The sequence below is a fragment of the Osmerus eperlanus genome, chromosome 26 (genome assembly GCF_963692335.1).
Source record: "Osmerus eperlanus chromosome 26, fOsmEpe2.1, whole genome shotgun sequence".
NCBI classification, from domain to species: Eukaryota; Metazoa; Chordata; class Actinopteri; order Osmeriformes; family Osmeridae; genus Osmerus; species Osmerus eperlanus.
Window position 1 is genome coordinate 8,361,298 of NC_085043.1, and position 20,383 is coordinate 8,381,680.

Consider the following 20,383-nt stretch of genomic DNA (forward strand, 5'->3'; position numbering starts at 1 on the left):
TTAAACACTGGGTCTTGACAGTGCCTCCTTCCCAGTCTGCGAAGGGGAGGTGAAAAAATGTCTGTCTGGTAGGAGAGCAATGGTGCCACAAGCAGTTCCAGACCGCATTCCTTCCCTAAAGCGTGTCATCTGCTGTCAACAGTTTGCGTGCTGTTTGATTCCCCCCCCCCCACACACACACACACACAAACAGACACACACACGCACAAACAGACACACAGACACACAAACAGACACAAACAGACACACAGACACAAACAGACACACAGACACACACACAGACACACACAGACAGACACACACACACACACAAACAGACACACAGACACACAAACAGACACTCACACACACACACACAGACACACACTTAAGCTATCTCCGCTCCCCAAAACAGGTAGTTAGTTTTCCGCAGGTGGGCAGGGCGCAGAGAGTTTCACTGGTTTCCCCTCCGATTCAGTCGATGAGGTCACGCCTGTCGACACGGAGGCTAATGGAAAAGCAATCCAACGTGTGATTGTTCCAGGGGGGTCCCCCCTGGAGCCCCACCAGCTCTGCTCCTGGGGGTCCCCCCTGGCAGACCTGGGAGCCCCACCAGCTCTGCTCCTGGGGGTCCCCCCTGGCAGACCTGGGAGCCCCACCAGCTCTGCTCCTGGAGACGGTGTTCAAGCTGCTCTGCTCTGACCCCAGGGGACGGGACGCTCTGACCAGGTCTGTCTGCTTTGAAGAAACCGCGCCATTGTTTTCCTTCGTCTTGGAGGACGGAGCGTTGGGGAATAAGGACCGACGTGACTTGGAGAGGGTGGAGGGGAGAGCGGGAGGAGGGGAGAGGGTGGATGGGAGAGGGTGGAGGGGAGAGCGGGAGGAGGGTGGAGGGGAGAGGGAGGACAAGCGGACGGCGTGGCGGCGATTCTCAAGCACACATCGATGGGGGCCTTTGGTCGCTGCCATTGATTTGCACACAGCAAGACGAGCCGGAGGGTTCCGGAGGGTTCCGGAGCGGCTGATGGGTTCCGGTCCTGCATGAGCAAACATTTGATTTCTCTCTTTCCTCTCCACCCTCTACATCTCCACCCCCTTCTTTAAATATATACATATACACATATCTATCCATCCATCTTTCTCTACCCTCGCCTTCTCTTCCCTCCCCTTGACACCCCCACTGCCACTCCTGTCTCATATTTAACCCTTTGCCCCCCTCCTCCTCCCCCACACCCCCGCAGCCCCACACATCCTACCTCTTTAACATCCCAACTCTTCCTCTCGTCTCTCTCGTTCGCCGCGTCTCCCTCGCCCCCTCCTTCTCCCCCCTCTCGTGAATGAAGGAGGGAGGGTGAGCTCCGGAACAATGAACAGCCAAGTCTTTGTGTGCGGGGGGCCGAGAGCCCAGTGTGATGGTAATGACCGACGTTCTCCTCTCAAGGGCTGAGAGCAGCGCAGGCCTCTAATGGGGGAGAGAGAGAGAGAGAGAGAGAGAGAGAGAGAGAGAGAGAGAGAGGGAGAGAGAGGGAGAGAGAGGGAGAGAGAGAGGGAGAGACACCATGGCCCTGAAAGGCAGGCAGACTGAAAGCCACAGAGACTGACTGTTCCAGGACTGTCAGAACCCTAACCCAGGATGGAACAAATGCACACAATGAAGGAAAACGATTCGCCAGAGCCACTCTAGCACTCGGGCGCACGCACACCTGGGTGTGCCGCGGGGGAACGGGGTCGGGCATCTGGATTTAATCACGGTCGCACATGTTGGGATGAAACCTGCACACAAACACGGCATGGCGATCGCACGACAGGTTCAGCGCGACTGCAGCAAGTCTTTTCGCGCCTCAGAGCTGAGTTGATCAAATATTCCGATGACGGAGCGAGATGTCTAAAGGTGTAATTACCTGTGGAGCAGTTGTTTCTTTCCGCACAGAAATGTCCAATCAAAATAAAAGCCTCTTTTCCCCCCGAAATGACAAAGTGGTTGAATTAAGGGGTTGTGACAGGGAGGTGATGACCTCTGTGCTTCTCCTATTTACATTTTGCATACTAATAGCTGTTTGATTAGCAGAGGTGGATGAGGGTGACCTTTTCAGCGTTATGGAGACTGCAGTGCGGGTGCCACATTGGGCAGCAGTCTTAATTGTGCCCAGAGATCCGCCCTCACAAACACACACGCGCGCGCACACCTCCTAACACGCGCGCACACACACACACATCACACACACTAACGATGCACATCCAATCGCAACCACTAAAAGGAGCACACACACAGACACACAGACAGACACACACACAACCAATCTGAGTTTCGGGGATATACATGACCAAAGGTGAGCCCGTCGTTGCCAGAGAAGAAGCCGAAGATAATATTCGCATCACAAAGTAATTTTCCACTTGATGGAGCTGAGAGCGATGAGCCCTGCTCAGTGCTGTGGGGGCCTCATGGTGAGTTGGGAGGGGGATGCACGGAGGGATATCTCAAAGCACGCTCCACCTTTCAAAAGAGACATTACAGAGCACTTACTGTAGCCTCCCTGGATATAATGATATTTTCCAGGCCAAGGATAGGCTCAGCAAGACCGTGTTGGTGTGTGTGTGTCTCCTGGAGACCCAAAGACCTCCATGTGTACCTACCTTGAGAACTTACACACAGTTGGTGATCCTGATTATCTGCCGATTCCTTTTAAAGAAGATGATTATTGTCTAACACTCCAGATATAAGATTTGACAAACCCCTTTTTGGGGGTTTGTCAAACCATGGTCGAAACCTAAAAGAGCTCCAACAATGAGATTGAATTGTGCAAAATGAATCCCTCACATTGTACTGAGATGGAAATGTAGGAATTATCAGTCTCCCTTTTCCTCTCCACTTTTGCTCTCTCTTTCTCACTGTCTTTTGTCTCGCTCTTGTTTAGACTCCCTCCCTCCCTCCCTCTCTCTCTCTCTCTCCCTCCCGTCACGTCACGGCAACACCGTGATAAGTCTCCATGACATTCAGTGATGTCCTGAGCGCTCACCGTGCGGCAGGGTAGAGGGATCTAGGCTGGTTCAAGTGAATTATTCAGTCCCACTCAGGGCACAGCTCTCCAGGGTGGGCCCGTAGAATTATAGATCTGTTGATGCAGAGCGGAGAGCCTCTTGAGGTATAGAGAATCTCCGCTGTACGGCCTGACAGCACGTCATTACTGGATCCAGAATATTGCAGTTTCCTGCGCAGAATATTACATGAACCCAGACAGAATATGACAGCCACCAGACAGAATACGAGAGTGACCCAGGTAGAATGGGACAGTGACTCTGTCTACAGGCCTGTGGAAGGTGAACAAACACATGTAGGATGGCCAATGGAGACATTAGGCTAATAAGACTAGAGGCACAGGTCTTCTGGTCTTCTAAGATTGGAGGACCAGATAGCCTTGAGTCCACGGAGATGTAGGATCTGGGTGGCACCGGTCCACTAAGATCCAGATGGCTTCCAATCCTCCACCATGTCCACCAGAGTGCTCTGTTGGGATCCAGTCCAGATATCTGTGACCTCGGCTCTGATTGGCTAGCCTTCAGCAGCCTCCCCACTGTTGTCAGAGGGGTGGAGCTGGACGTGAGGAGTGAGAAAGGAGAAAGGCCCAGAAGGAAAGCAGATGGAGGGAGAGAGAGAGAGAGAAAGAGAGAGAGGGAGAGACTGAGGGGGGGCAGAGAGAGAGAGAAAGAGAGAGAGAGAGAGAGGGAGAAGCTGAGGGGGGGCAGAGAGAGAGAGAGAGAGAGACAGGGAAAGACAGCGAGAGAGAGAGAGAGAGAGAGAGGGACAGGGAAAGACACACAGAGAGAGAGAGAGAGAGAGAGAGAGAGAGAGAGAGAGAGAGAGAGAGAGAGAGAGAGAGAGAGAGAGAGAGAGAGATAGACAGAGACAGAGACAGAGACAGAGACAGAGACAGAGAGAGAGAGAGAGAGAGAGAGAGAGAGAGAGAGAGAGAGAGAGAGAGAGAGAAAAGGCGGAAACTGAACTTTTTCTGCTCCTCTTGACATACACAATGAGAGACAGAAATAAATTGCCAGCCAAACTTCCATAAATACCTATAATCTTCACAACTCTCTGGTAAACACTCTCATGACTCATTCTGATTATTGCTGAAAAACAGCTGGCACAACATTAAAGCCATACTCAGGTCACTGGATTTCCTAAATCCAATTTACTTTGTCATATGGATAACGAATACCGCTCTGTTTTGATGCAAATACGATATTACAGTAAGATACTTTACACTGCATGAAAATGTGTGATAAAAAGTCAGACCAAGCATTGCCTGGGAACAGAGATCGGCTTCAAGAGTGTGTGTACCTGCTGTGTCCGGAGGAGGTCAGCGAGGAGGTCAGCGAGGTCAGCGAGGATGTCAGCGAGGCTCCCAGACGAGCGCAGCTGGTTTCCCCTGGCGAGGGAGCACCCCAAGAGGGAGTCCTCAACAGGGGAGCTGAAGAGGACTGGAAGGACAGCCACATGGGGGACGAGGTAGGAGAGACACGTGAAGGTGTCTGTGTGTGTGGTCAGCGAGGCAGCGAGGCAGGAGAAGCAGAAGCCCACACCAGGTGTTCCCCCCTCTGGAGAAAACCAAACTGAACCCAGAGGTGGGTCCTGCCAGCAGACACTAAGACAGCCTTCAACCTAGAGCTTGTTCTGTTTTCTTTGTGCCTAAGTTGGTTAAATAAATTCCCTCACGGTCTTACCCTTCTACTGGCTGTGCCTCACAGTGCGTTTGTGTGTAAACGCACATTTCGCACAGGGAGTCAGATGGCTGAGCGGTGAGGGAGTCGGGCTAGTAATCTGAAGGTTGTCAGTTCGATTCCCAGCCGTGCTAAATGACGTTGTGTCCTTGGGCAAGGCACTTCACCCTACTTGCTTCGGGGGGAATGTCCCTGTACTTACTGTAAGTCGCTCTGGATAAGAGCGTCTGCTAAATGACCAAATGTAAATGTAAATTTCTGTGTGTGGGTGTGTGTCTGTGTGGAGTTAATTAGGGGTAGCTGAGCTCATTTCTGGCATAATTGAGCGAAATCATCTCATCCTCAAAATGGCTGGAAAATCAGCTGTGAGGACACAAGGGAATTCCGTTGTTGTCGAGAGCGACACCATCAGCAAATCGGCTCCCCTCCCACCCCATCAGATATGTCACACTAGGGACTGTGTCCCCTCTCAGCCCCTCCCCCTCAGATGGAACGGTTATTCAACTCATTGGCCAACGCGACCAGCTGCCTTACCTCCTCCCCATGCCAGGAGAAACGGCACTGACCTCTGACCTCAGACCAGGCCTGGTGGGAGGGTCCAGGGGAAGACCAGAGGCTGGAGAAACAGCGCCGACCTCTGACCTCAGACCAGCCCTGGTGGGAGGGTCCAGGGGAAGACCAGAGGCTGGAGAAACAGCGCCGACCTCTGACCTCAGACCAGCCCTGGTGGGAGGGTCCAGGGGAAGACCAGAGGCTGGAGAAACAGCGCCGACCTCTGACCTCAGACCAGCCCTGGTGGGAGGGTCCAGGGGAAGACCAGAGGCTGGAGAAACAGCGCCGACCTCTGACCTCAGACCAGCCCTGGTGGGAGGGTCCAGGGGAAGACCAGAGGCTGGAGAAACAGCGCCGACCTCTGACCTCAGACCAGCCCTGGTGGGAGGGTCCAGGGGAAGATGATGGATGTGTGGAGATGCCCTGGCTACAACGCAACAACAACATATGCAGTTTGTCATCTGTGTTGAAGAGGAGGAGGAGGGGGGGGGGGTGAGGTCATGCTAACACCATGTATTCTGTGCCATGAGAGAAAGGCATTCTGGGTAACTCATAATAGCCAGAGACATGCATGTTTGCGGTCATTAGCGGGGAGATAATGGTGATTGGCTAGGTGGTGACTCAGGTTTCTATCTAAGGAGGCTGTATTGGAAATCTATTCCCACCGCCAGTCCTCAGATGAAGAAAAAACTGCAGCTAATCTAAAGCTAATCCTCTCGTATCCTCCCTCAAGTCGCACATCATAAACAAGATATGAGCAATGGGATTGGGCAGGGGGGGGGGGTGAGAGAGAGAGGAGAGGCGGGAGGTGGAGGGAGGAGAGAACAGCCGGCTCATAAGATACGTAGAGACAGAGGGAACATGTGTGTGTGTTTGTGGATGCATTTGTGTGTGTGTGTGTTTATGTGTGTGTTTGCGTGTTTCTGTTAGCATTCGCTAACAGAAGTAGTGTGTGAAGGAGTGTGTGATCAGACGTGACAAAACAAAGCCAAGGCCGGCACCCAGCACCGACCAAAACACTTTTCCCAGCATACGTCGTTAGTTATAGACATAACTCAATAAAGAAAAAGCAGCGACAAAAATGGAGATATTACAACAATCAATCACTGAACTATACACGGAATTTCTCTAACGATGTTTCAGTAATTACGGGCACATTACGCAGGCAGGAAAGAAGACCAGGAGGAGACGGAGAGACGAAGACGACTGATGACTGAGAAGTCCAGAATGTTCTGGCTCCTTTTGTCTGTGTGGAGGTAATTAGCCGCACAGGCTGGCATGTGTGGGTGACACCAGACCAAGCAGCTCAGAGAGAACAGAGGGATATCTACCCTGCCCTCCTCCCCTGCCCTCCTCCCCTGCCCTCCTCCCCTCCCCTCCTCTGAGGACAAAGCTCTGAAATGTGATGCACTTTCATCTTGGACTAATCGTGGCAAACACAGCCATCCATAATTAGACCCCACAGGCAGCTCAGACGAGACAGGCCTGGGAAATCAGGGCTTAAAGCGGGTCTGTTGAGACAGACAAAGGAGGAATGAGGAATCGTCCATTTAGCCTGCATCAACTCAAGAGAGACGCGCAGCTTCTGCAGGCTTAACGCACAACACGCAGTATACGATACACATATGCAGTGTATGAACGGACACATTGGAACTCTGCCCCCTTCTCAAGCAGAGTGAGACACAGTGGAACAGCCCTCACCCACCCACTCAGAGGGCAACGAGGGTAAAAGGGGAGAGTGGGGTGGGGAGGGAGGGAGGTGGCGTGGTGAGGGAGGGAGGGGAGGTGAGGGGAGGTGGCGTGGTGAGGGAGGGAGGTGGCGTGGTGACCACCAGGGGTCTGGCTGGCCTTGGGGCTCAGCTGTCGGTCTGCGCTCCGTGAAGTCAGCCTGGACAGAGCCGGCTCCGTGGACGCCACACTCTCTGACAGGAGGGGTCGGGGGACGTAGAGCAGACCCGGGCCAGCAGCAGCCGGGAGGCAGAGAGGGAGGGAGGACGTGGATGGAGAGGGAATGAGAGAGAGAGAGAGAGAGAGAGAGAGAGAGAGAGAGAGAGAGAGACAGACAGAGACAGACGGACAGACAGAGAGAAATGCATGCAAATAAACAGAACCAGACATCCTCCCCTCGTGGCTCGGTCTCTCTCCCCGCTGGTGTCATCACGCTCCTGGCCTGGGTACAGGAAGTATTCAGACATCCTCCAACGCAGCTCAGGATGAGTGTTAAGACCCAGAGACTCTGGGAGGCAAAGGACCTCCTGGTGATTGTTTATTTTAGATTAGTTAACCGCCGAGGCTCATGGGAAGCCTGAAGTCAGACCACGGGTATAGCACACCTTTCATTGCACACAAACTCAGAGCCCCTCCCCCCCCTCCCGGTCACAGCTCAGACAAACAACGCCGGCCGCGTACATAAACATCTGTCCGCTCGAATACACATCACAGCCTTTGCAAGCCCAAGCGTATGCACACTATTAAGGGAGACGGTATTAGCGTCAAAGGGCTCTCAGACAGGTCCCGGGTGTTCCAGGAGACGAGCTGTAAACGGCCGGGGCAGTGACAGTGAAGAGCGAACGAGGCAGACGGAGGTGGGGATGGAGCCCTTCTGGAGGGTTCCTCCACCGCGCTCGTCTCCTCGTCCGCCTCTTTGTTGTGGTAATCACACCGCACCACCTCCCGACCCCCTTGTGATCGGCACAAAGGTCCGCACCCTCTACCTTAGCTTCACCGGGCCGTCGTGAGACGCGAGACCGAGGTAAAACCCTCCTCTGCTGGGTCACATGGGACCAAAACAGCCCCACTCTCTCTCACACACACCAACACTGAAGGAAACTCACAACTCAACAGAAAGCTTTCCCAGACCAGACAAATCCATACGGACATACGCATGACTAGGTCTTACAAGGCAATACCTTGAGCATTAGTTGGTTCCTCAACCTTTCCAGAGTGGTATGTCAACAATGAGAGGCCTGGGAGATCTTGAGCAGTGCCAATATCGCTCTGTGTCCCGAGGGACGCGCATGTCCTGAAATATTCCCGTCAACCTTTAGATCAAAATTCGATCACGAAAGGCAGCCTGCAGGCGCAAGATCTTCGTCTTTTCATCATATCTCTTTGTCTTCACATCTCCCGTCATCAGTTGATTGCAAGTGGTGGTGTAGTGGTAAAATTAGAGGTGGGTAAACTATGAATTTTATTATTTATTTATTATTACGTTTCATTAGGCCTATTTAGATGGAACCGGTAAGGTTGGCTTGTACTTGCATCATCATATTTGAAAGCACGTTATTAATAGTAGGCTAGCCGCTAGCTTTTGTCCCTGTCTTAGTGCGATGTTGTGCGAAGGAAAACAACGTTTACAAACGTGAATTGATCTTACTCTGTACTTGAGGCCTTTTGCGGGCTTCTGTGAGAGTGGGAGCACTCGATGGTCTCTTCAAAAATCGGCTGATATCCATGGCTAATTAATCCATTCCTAACAGGTAGGCTAATCCACAACGTGTAGGCCTATGTGTTTACATACTTCGTGGATCCTGATTGGTGTCGCCGCCGCCACCGCAACGCATTGATTGGAGGGTCACAGACCATATAGGCTACAGCGCAGATACAATTATTCAGACTACAGCGTTTATATGTTAAAAAATATGAACTTTAGTCTTTGGTGTTTACGCAATTTAGAGGTGGATAAACGCTATTTCCGAATTTCGGGAGGTGCGTAAACGGCGTTTACGTGCATTTAGCCTCCACTAGGCTACATCCCTGATTGAAAGAGACAGAATCAGGTATCGCACGCCTCCAGGTTCACCTTCTCAGCTCAGGGATCTGCCCCGCGTTTTCTTTTTTTTTACAATATGGAGCTACTAACCCTTCACCTTAGAGTCTGTGACAAACAGTGCCAACCGTTTCCTTGAGAAGTTTCGTGTCTTAATAAGGTCCAGAATTACTCGCCTTGTTTCTATGAAAACCCTCTCCACATGAGCTTCAGCGTCAATTTAAACTGTCTCCTGTTGCTCATTAAAAAGGAGACGGGTTCGATTTAGCCACACAACTCCTGACAGTGACTGATGCCTGATGTAAAATTAGATCTGGAAAATCCTTCCCTCCACAGGTAGTGTGACAGTATCGAATTTCACTCTGTTTCGCTGGCTGTTCTGGCGTCATAGGAACCTGGTTATCTAAATCTATCATTTTGCTCAGTTGGAAATGAATTTCTGTTATCCTGCGGTGGATGTTTTATTTCCAGGGAGGGCAGTAAGGTCATTTCATGTGGTCTAACTCTCTGACGGGGATCACAGTGGCTTGAGGATTTTATTAGAGGAGGTGAGCGGGTGACGGTTTCCTGCATGCTGAGTTTGGGTAAACATCGTGACGAACCCACGGAACAAAACAAGATGGAACAGTGGCAGCATTAAAACTAAGTGACTTCTGCAATTATGAGCTTTTACATGCGCAGGGAGGTAAGGAGAGAAAGCACCAGACTAGGGGCCAATTAGAGAGCTAGCAGCATGAGGCACAAGCAGTTCAAGGAAATAAGAAATGAACAGCACAGGGAATGATGGAGAGGTTAAAGAAAAACCATAAAAGAAATCTCTCCATTTAGCTTCCTAATGATGCTGCCCTGAAAACCATCAAGGAGGAGAGCTAAATGTGTCAGAGGGGGACTATATCGGGCAGCTATAATTGGTTTACAATTGACGTTCGGGGTTTTCACCGCCTTGGTTGAAGTGGTCTGCATGCGCCGCAAGGCTGAATGAGTGAAAATCGGCATGTAGTTAGGATGACCAACTGTTGATCAGTGAGTATTGTAAGGGAGTCAGTGTATGCTCATGTAATTGGCTTAGGAAATCTTGACAACAAGGTATTCACTTGAGAAAGCCCTGTGATGCCAGACATATATAAGTTGCATAATAATAAGTGTTTGATTGTTCATGGTCCATTCTATGGGTGTGAACAACCGGCCAGCACGCGCAAAACTCCAGAATTGTTCTGTATTTTGATTCGTGGCTGCAGTCATGGAGAAATATAGGACAGTAAACCGTAAAAGGTTCACACCTATAGGGTTACCATCACATGAGTGCACACACACATACACAAACACACACATACACACACATCGCCATCCTTATGAAAGACTCACACTCGTTGATTGTATTCAATTTTGAGCAGCAAAAGTCAACATTTGATGTTCATCCAACAATCCAAAACAAACAGGACACCAGGTCCTAATTTCCGACATCTGTTGCCCTCTATGCGCATGATTCAGTAATGACTTTAGAACAGATGTTTTAGATGATACACCAATACAACTACTAACAAACCTTACAGGCCTGGGTAAAACAGGCAATGTTCTCTGAGATCATGTTGCTTGATAAAGATGTGGTGGATAAGAGCTGACTTCAGTTCAGAGTTCCAGTTAACCAAACCAGACCGCGGCACTGCCCTCAGCGTCCATCTCTCCTATCTCGCTCTGTCTTGGACTCCTGTTCATTTTAGAGCTCATTTTCTTTTGATTTTATGGGAGGCGGGTTGCGTTGATAAAGGAAAGGGGTATAACGCTGAGCCACCGAGCCTCCTCCTGCACCCTCTCTCTACGTCTAATTAAGACCCTGGCGCTTGGCGCGCGCCTCCTGTCTAATGTTAATACACCGGTTTCCGTAGTCGGCCCGTCGCCATGGCAACGCCAAGGTATGCCATCTAATCCCCTCTCTCCTCCTCCCCTTCCAGGCACACACATTTTATCAGGACTGATTAATCTGGACAACAAACAGTGCCTGCCTGGCTCTGTCTGCTTCACTGGCCCAGTGTGCCTGATTCCCTGATTCCCTGCCTGTCTCCCTACCTGCCTGTCTCCCTGTCTTCCTGTCTGTCTGTGTATCTGTCTTCCTGCCCGACAGCCCCCAACACTCAGTCAGACATCACTTAGGTAGAAAGAGGGGATTGGATGGGTTCGACATCACCCAACCAATGAGAGGACAGGGGGAAGCTATGATGACATATGGCAGATCTCCCCATTACAGGTGTGTAGAATCAAAGGCCTCTTCTGAACGACAGATGATGTTGATGTAGGTGTGTGCAGGTGACCCACGCTGGTGTGATGTTTGACAGCTGGGTCCTCATCCCGAGACATGGCTGTTGTTATCCCCTCGACCACAACGGTCATGCTCAACTCTGGACCTCCCATTGGTTCAATTTAGCCAATGATTTTTTTTGAAAGCACTATCGATGTTGATTGTACAATGTGGACGTTACCGAGGCTTTTGTCTTTGACTGAACATGTCGTGTAATCACGAGCATTCAAAGAGCCGCTTTTATCCCGGCTCCTAGAGAGAGGCAGCCCCTGGACTCATGCCCAAGTGTCAATCAGTGAGTTGTTTTCACCGGTGTTACACTGAGAGAGGAAGAGGGGAGGGACTCGGAGGCAGAAGAGAAGAAGGGATGGTGAGCTGGAGAGGTTGGGGCGAGTAAATGTTGACAGATCATTCTGTTTATTCCCTTTCCCACAATATGTAGGCCTAGCTTTTCCTTGAACCTTTCAGGAAATGTGAAATTATTAATTATACTTTATTGAATAAATTAAATTGCGTGCCATTTGTTATCAATGACCTTTCAATAATCTGCGAGTCACTGTTTTCATATATTTGGCATTAGTCATGATGGAAACTGTTGCCGCTTATGAAATTGCATTCATCACTTTGGTTCCGGCATACAGTTTTTTATTACTAGAATAGGAAGTTATGACCATTTCATTTGCATAATCGGATGTTTTTATGTGTGGATTTAGCTGTGTGTCTACACTCCACTGACTATGCAGGGTGACATGACCTTCTTCGCCACAGTTCTCCAGGGAAGTGTCTGATCGTTTAATGACGTTTCCTGCGATGCTTTCGTTGGGAACGGATGTCATCGGTTCCGTTCTGTCAGGTGACTTATTTGCCCCCTTATTACTAATATATGGGAGTCAGATGGCTGAGTGGTGAGGGAGTCGGGCTAGTAATCTGAAGGTTGCCAGTTCGATTGCCAGCCGTGCCAAATTACGTTGTGTCCTTGGGCAAGGCACTTCACCCTACTTGCCCCCCCCCCCCTACTTGAGGGGGGGGGGGGGTTGAATGTGACAAAAACAGAAAATTGTAAAAATGGACTGTTATGTGCAACTCCACTATTGACTTCCCTGACTGCATGTCTGCCAGCGTAAGGAACGGTGCGGCCATCAAACGCACACACACGCACACACACACACTCACACACACACTCACACACACACACACACACACACTACTAGAACATCAAGTGCCCCTAGTGCCTCCTGTCACACCAGGCTTCCTGCTGTGCTTTTGTACGACTCCTGTTCCTCCAGGACTCCAATAGATTGGCGGCACAGTGAGGCTAATGACGAAAAGACAGCAGCACAGTGTAAGAGAAATTCAGGGGAGTCTGTTGGCTGAGCGGTGAGGGAATCGGGCTAGTAATCCGAAGGTTGCCAGTTCGATTCCCGGTCATGCCAACTGACGTTGTGTCCTTGGGCAAGGCACTTCACCCTACTTGCCTCGGGGGAATGTCCCTGTACTTACTGTAAGTCGCTCTGGATAAGAGCGTCTGCTAAATGACTAAATGTAATATTGTTTATTTTCATTTTCACCACTTCCAGAGTTGCTATGGGAACATTGCTGATTTGATAATACGGTTGGTGACTCCAGAAATATGTCTCTCTCTGCTTGGTTTGATCCATATTATGGTTACTGCTGCTGACTGAAATGTTGTCTGCCTGTCTGGCTGACACGCTGGCTTTCTGGCTGACTGGCATGCTGCCTGGCTGTTCCTGAAGTGACAGGCTGGGGAGGTGGAGGTCACATGGCCTTCTGAACAAAGGCCCAGTTGTTGATCATCACCAGAGTTGGCTGCCTGGTGAAAAACATGAAGGTCTGCCTGAGCTCCTTTAACACTCTCCTGCGTGCCATCTACTGGGCTTGATTACAACAGAGGGACTTCAGTGACCTGCCCCGGTCATAAGCACCCACAGACTGCCTGATTGCCACACTGAGGGGTGTAATTACAGGGCTACTTGGGTCTCACATAATGGACCTGGGTATCTTTGTCTTAGTGTTGAAAGGTGTCTCTCTGCAGTAAGCAGATCACTCACAAAGACCAAGGTTCACATCACCTCAAACATCTGCATCCTTCATTCCTTCAAAAATAAATGCCGTTCCAGGTTATACAGAGTGGAGATGGAAATATTCACCTCTCTCCTTCTCTCTATGTCTATTCACCTCTCTCCTTCTCTCTATGTCTGTCATTCCTTAACTCAGCTCAGCGAACACACTGCTCTGTATTTCATGCTCTCTGGTTGCCATAGTAATCCCAAAGCCAATAATAGCCCTCCACCTTGACTTCCACAAGTCAAGCAAGCCCAGGGATGAAAATTACCCCCAATCGAATTTAGCCCCTAGAGTGTACTGTTTCAAGGCTGCAACTCAAGACAGACGCACCAAGTCAGGCCACCTCAACAGATTCAACCTTCGTCCAACACTCACTACAGCTGCATGGCAATACATCCGTTTATCAACTCTGAGGGACTTCCGAGTCCTGATGGAAATGCAGAGTGACAGATGAAGGAAATTGGACAGCATGGAAACAGACAGCTTCCTGTCGGCAGATTGCCACTGCCGTTTAAGTGAAACCCGATAGCATCCGTTATAAATTAACGCCGTGGGATTTCCCCAGTGAGTGGCACTTGTTGACTTCAAGTGCAGGACGTGGAGAGCAGAGAGTCGACGGTCTCGGTGTCAGAACCTCTGGACCCTCCCTGCAGCCCTCAGAACAATCTCCTGAAGCGAAACGGCTTCTTTCCGTACACCACAGGAAGATAACGGACCTCCTCTCTCCTGCCGTCAATTATGTCGGTGTTACAGATGTGAATGTGTCTTTGAAACAGCTGCAGTCTCGTCACCAGTCTAAGACCCATCTCCCCCCCTTGCCGTGTATCCAACTGGGACTGTCTCTACAATCCCCAGACAACGTCGAGAGCTCTGAGTGGGTTGCCAATTAAATAAACAAAGAGGACTAGGGGATGGAGGGGGGGGGGGGGGGCTGGAGGGCTGCTCCTGTTTACGAACGGGGGGTCATAGCTTGCAGCCAATCAGAGACCAAGCGGGGTCAGAGGTTCTGTGATAGGATGAGTACCAGCTAGGCCAGAACAGCAGAGAGAGGCGGTAACAAGCTCTAGAGCTAACGCGAGGGAACAGGCGTGTTGCACTAGCATCTGACTGGGTCAGATAATGAGAGATCGAGCCGTGGGATGAGAGAGCGAGCGAGAGAGAGAGAGAGAGAGAGAGAGAGAGAGAGAGAGAGAGAGAGAGAGAGAGAGAGAGAGAAAAAGAGAGAGAGAGAGGAAGGGAGAGACAGATCACATTAAAAGGCAAGTGTACATCTACATTAACTTTTGTTTTAATCAGGGCATTCCGTATATTCAGAAACAGTCAACAGAACTCACAGGCGTCTATCATCATTTACAACACAACAAAAAAGACTGTACCAAGAAGGACTCACACCAATATATGACAATAGAATAGAAAGAAACGAAATACCATCATTTATCTGACACCTGGAAAATTTGACGTCAAGTACTGAGGATTGGCACTTGTTACATTTTTCTAAACACCTGTCGTAACAGGAAGACTAGAGAAACATCCTAGCATATTGAAACAGCTCTGCAGAAATGTGATCAGTGAAATAAACATACCCATTGCTACATTAATTTTCTCCCAGCTCTAAGAGGTCCATACTCTCATTTTAAAATGTTGTCAGTCAAACCTCTTTACCCCTTACGTAATTGAATAGCTATTGAGTGCAGGTTAACATGGAAAGCTAATGGGAAAGTTAATTTTCTCAAATCCCTCAGAGACTAAAATGAAGTTTGGCCGTCAAATCGACTAACTCTGTGTTTAATGCGTCAAGTGCGGGAAAAGTAATTGTAAAAAGCAATTTAGTTTTATTACAGCATGCCCATTTCAAATGAAGAAAAAAATAGATAAGAAAACACCTTGGCACATGAAGGCATTCAGCACTGCACAATGAGCACCGAGAGATCGCAACCTGAAAGATGTAACACCCAAATCAAAGAGGAACCACAGACATCCCTCTGTCTAAACAGATTACAGTAAGCATTAGCTTCTACCATGTTCCTATAAACAGCACCGATGAGGATGTGCTCAAATACTAGTGCAGCATTTGTAATGATCATCCCTCTGGTATACTATGTCGGGTGTTTTAATACGTGATTTAACTGAAAGGTCTGCCATGAGAGGACACACATGGGCAAGCAGACTAATTAGTGGCAACAGGATTCCGGTATTCAACCAGGGTAATGAAGCTCGGAGTTTGCAGGCTGTCTGTGAGGGGGATGACTGTGGCTGAAGACACGCCTGCTTCGGCCCTGCTGCCCGGTGATAGCGGAGCCTTGAGTGGGAAAGATAATTGAATCCTTTTGAACCGGCTTGATTATCCTCTCTGTGCATATCAAAAACCTGTGGGGGTGAAATAGCCGGCGACATGAATTTGACTTTTGTCCGAGCGGCGTTTGTCATTTCAAATCTATTGTGCTAGACTTTCAATCTGAGAGAGAGATGGGAAAGACTTTCAATTACGAAAATAGACCTCCTTTAGCGAACCCCAAACCACATTTCCTGACAAAACGGAATCTACGTCATTAAAGCACTCTTTCATAAGTGCATACAGTACCAGTCAAAAGTTTGGAAAAATGGGAAAACGTGTCCAAACTTTTGACTGGTACTGTACATGAACCCTGTATAGAAGTAATCCAGGGCCCAAACTTCATAACTACCACTGCACAGTACTCATAATCACCAACAATATGAAAATATTCCAGTCATGCTACGAGAGGTGTCTACCAAGGAGTGACTATCAATAAAATGACCCAATGAGCAGGCACTGTACACATAGGCTACTGTTTATACACAGATACCAATTATGCAACAGGATCATATCACATAATCACAGCTACATGTACAACATTGTAAAGCTTTATATAATAAGTCAACAGCCATTGGTTTACATCGAGAGTAGCTGTGCGTCATATACTAAGGTATCTCAGGTCAAACACCAGGCGACTGCACTTCCACAGGTTTGTGTCTCTACTAGCTGCACAGGAAACACAGGAAACATCCACATTGTCTGAGCAAATGGCACTTATTAAATACGGTGACCTTTTTCGTTTTTTTCCATCTGCAGAGAAGCTTCCAGAACTATAGCTAGCACTCGCGGCTGCAATCACATGCAATTTATTCTAATTCCTTTTGAAGGAGCGCAGAGCAAGAAACAGAAAGATGAAGACTTCCCTCACGTCAAAACTCAGAAGCTGTCCTGTTTAGTGTACCGTTGCCTATCAGTGGTCAGGCTCACATCTGTGGTTTGCGCGCAGTAGAGAAGTGACTCAAATGATCTGCCATGCGGTAATGAAGTAGAATGGCAGTACCAATCACCAATCATTAATTAAATTGAATACGTTATCAGTCATGGACATACAAAAAGTGTTATACAAATAACACATCATACATAGAAAATCGTGCTCAGCAGCATTAGGAAAGTGGCATTCTCTCTCTCTCTCTCTCTCTCTCTCTCTCTCTCTCTCTCTCTCTCTCTCTCTCTCTCTCTCTCTCTCTCTCTCTCTCCCTCCCTCCCTCCCTCCCTCCCTCCCCCCCCCCTCTCTCGCTCTCTTTCTCTCTCTCAACCTATAAGGCTTGTAGGTTTTACGAAACTACATATAAAATGCAAATATATATCACTCACTGCCTTTATATATTCATGCTGAAGACATCCAGATGGCGATGTCATGGTTCCATTCTCCACACACAATACCCTGCGATCACATGGCTCTGTTTGACCCTCCCCCTCCACCATTGGAAATTACACAGAGCGGTGGTTAGGATCAAAGGATCATTTGCACATCAGGTTTGCGGTGCAACTTCAAAGACACACGCACGTATAGACAAAAGCATCATGGCCGCTGAATAAACAAGGCATTGTGGACCCATTTCCTGGTCTGTCTACAACAGAGAGCGAGTCACATGACGTTACGATCATGCCACATAAAACAGACCCCCGGCGAGACAGGAAGGGGGAGAGACTCACTCTAGTCTCCTTTTCACCTCACGATGAGATTCATCATGTTCAAAAGGTGGAACCGTGAAGGCCTATGGATCAGGGATGTCCGGGGGGACAAGGCATCAGAGAGGTGGATTCTTGATTTACCGGGGATAAATACGCAGTGCAGCACCTCTCTGAGATGTTGCCGTGGGTACGGGTGAGGAGGGAGACAGTTTGCGGACACACCGACCGGAGGGGGGAGGGGGGGGGGGGGTACCTACTCCCGTTGTCGTACCTCCAGACCTACACCCCGGACAGCAGCTTCCCCAGAGGAACCTCTCTCTCCCCCAGCAAGGTGTCCCTCTTCAGGCTGGTGCCCTTGTTCACCACTTTGATCTTCAGCGCCAGCGTCTTCACCTGGGCGGCGGCCACGCCGTCGAAGAAGAAGTCCTCGTTGAAGATGGGGTTGCGGCTGTTCTTGATGATGGTGCTCCTCTGCTTCTGCTGCTTGCCCGGGCTGAGGTAGAGCGACACGCAGCAGTGGATGCTCTTGATGTCCACCAGCTTGTCGTAGAGGTCCTTGGCCGCCAGCACGCGGACGCGCAGCCGCGACGTCCCGCCGTCGTACTCGGCACTCAGCCGCACCGTGCCGCCCTTGTGCAGGTTGACGGTGTGCTCGCGGTGCAGGCGCTCCGCCCCGGGCTCCGCCCCGCCGCCGCCGCCGCCGTGGAGGGACGGGGAGTGGAGGCGCCGGGGGACGTTGGGGCTGGGCTCGGCCGAGCTGCACTCGTCCGTGGAGAGGGAGCTGTGGCGGGCGAAGGTGCGCTTGGCCTTCACCACCTTGGCCTGCGTCTCGTGGGTGAAGACCTTCAGCAGGGAGGCGGAGCGCGACAGCAGCGGGGAGCTGAAGGGCGACGACTCGGCCGAGGAGCAGGTGTCGCTCTCGCCGCCGCTGAAGTAGCGGTAGGGGTTGATGTGGGAGGAGTTGAAATCCGGGGGGTTCAGGTGGTTCTCGCCGCCGCCGCCGCCCGCGCTCTTGCCCTGGCTCTTCCTCTGGGCGTTGGGCGAGGTCACGGGGCTGGCGTGGTCGCAGTGGAACAGGGACTCCTTCCGGCGTGTGTGGGGGCTCTCCATCAGGGTGGCAAAGCCGTAGGACGTCTGGGTCTTGGGGACGTAGGGCAGGGACATGGCCGTCTGGGACTGGGGGTCTGCGTTGGTGTCCCCCGCTACCACGTCATCGGCGGTCTCTATCTGGATGATGTGACGGTTAGCGGCCCTCAGCAGGTTCTTGGTGTCTCCGGCCAGCTTGCTGACCAGGCGAGGGCTGCGGGGGCTGTTGATCTTCTTGCCGCTGCTGGCGATGGACTGCTCCGAGGCGGACGGACGCAGGAGCTCCTTGGGCTTGACGTCAGGGGGCTCTGGCTCTGGAGCGAAGCTGACCAGCTTGGGGGGGATGAAGAAGTCGGGGATCTTGTCCGGGGTGAGGACGTTGCTGTACATCGGGGTCTTGCCCTGCTTGTCTCCGTTCTCAGTGTGTCGCAGCACGTTGGTCTCCACGGAACCGCGGATCTTCTCCAGAACCCACATGGTTCCACCGGGTTCCACCAAGTGGGATTCGTGGGAAGGGAAATGTGTCTGTTTGAAAATAAATGCAGTAAGTGTATCGGAATAAAGTGATCAGATAACAAACACGATATCTCAGTTCACGTAGTGCATCAGTGACTCTGCCTCATTCAAACCAGTCATAAACGACGTTGTTCAATACAGATGAAAACTACTATGACCTGACAAATATACCACAAAAATACATTGTGTGTGTGTGTCTGTGCGTGTGCGTGTGTGTGTGTGCGTGGAGTCTTGTTCGGTTGTTTTTCAGCAGAGAACAAAAGACTTCTACACTTGGAATTCAGTAAGAGTATGAATAATGTATTTGTTGGTTATGGAGGATATTAATCTGAATATAATAAACTATTTCAAATTAAATGTGTAATATACGGCTGCGACAGACATAACTCCATAAAAAATAACATGATAGTCATATTGTTAAAAAAGAATACAGCATACAGCATGTCCGTGCTTATCTCTGAAACGCAGATGTGGGTAATAATGCGCAAAGCTATATCTGACAAAATACTATCTACTCGGCATGTAGCCAATTCATTTGCAATTCCCCAAAACATAGTCTATTTCGCTTAATTTTAGTAGAAAGTCGTTCTCATCATTGTTTAAAGGGGTTGCGTCGACGTAAAGTGCAAAACTTTGCATGAACATTGAATATGCTACAACTGCTAGCCTACACCGCAAAATAAGCTACGTTTGAACAATTTTAATATTTAGGTTTTGGCTCTGAATAGTTTTATCAAATAATATATAATAATATGAAGCACAACAAGTGACTGTAAGTCAGCAAGCAATCAACACTGGTGGTCAAATAGGCTACTTCTCAAATAAACAAAATTCAAGCGAAACCCATGGATAAATTATATGACCCCTTGTCATAAAGCACAGGTTAAGGTTTAGCATTTCTTGCTCACATGAGACACGCAAACTCCAGAGGATCCGATCCCGTCTTGCTTTCTTCCAACAGGTGTTTCCTCCGGGAGACAACTCCTCGCCTCTCATGCGCGCGCCTCTCTCTGCGCTGGTCGCGATGGACTTGCGATCTGTGCGCCTATCATGGTTTTATATAGGCTTCTATCCCCGGCGGCGATGTTTCGATTCGACCAATGAGATAAAACGATGTAGCCTGCCCAACTCTCAAACACAGCGAGTCATTATTACCGGGGCTCATACGCGTCAAGACACTACCGGAGTGTTGTGAACATTTAGAAAATAGCTCAAAAAGTATAGATGAAGTCATGGCATTATTTCATATTAAATAAAGCCTAATGTTGAGAGATTTTAGACAACCCAGTGTTATTGTTTAACAGAATGTAGCCAACAGGTGCATGTGTAGGATACACTTTGACTAGACCGAATATTTCCGCATTCTACAGTGGCAGTCTAGCTGCCTATCCGGCAGTATACTTTATTTAGCCTA

At 49.7% G+C, this 20,383-nt stretch overlaps 1 protein-coding gene across 1 annotated transcript; it reads right to left on the reverse strand.

The window, feature by feature from the left end:
- Positions 1-16,966: 16,966 nt before the first annotated feature.
- Positions 16,967-19,992, reverse strand: LOC134012885 (C2 calcium-dependent domain-containing protein 4C). Its single transcript, XM_062452551.1, has 2 exons — positions 19,878-19,992; positions 16,967-18,978 (listed from the first exon to the last, which is right to left on the reverse strand). The coding sequence occupies exon 2, from the start codon at positions 18,928-18,930 to the stop codon at positions 17,647-17,649; it is 1,284 nt and encodes a 427-aa protein (XP_062308535.1). The 5' UTR covers positions 18,931-18,978; positions 19,878-19,992; the 3' UTR covers positions 16,967-17,646.
- Positions 19,993-20,383: the final 391 nt, after the last annotated feature.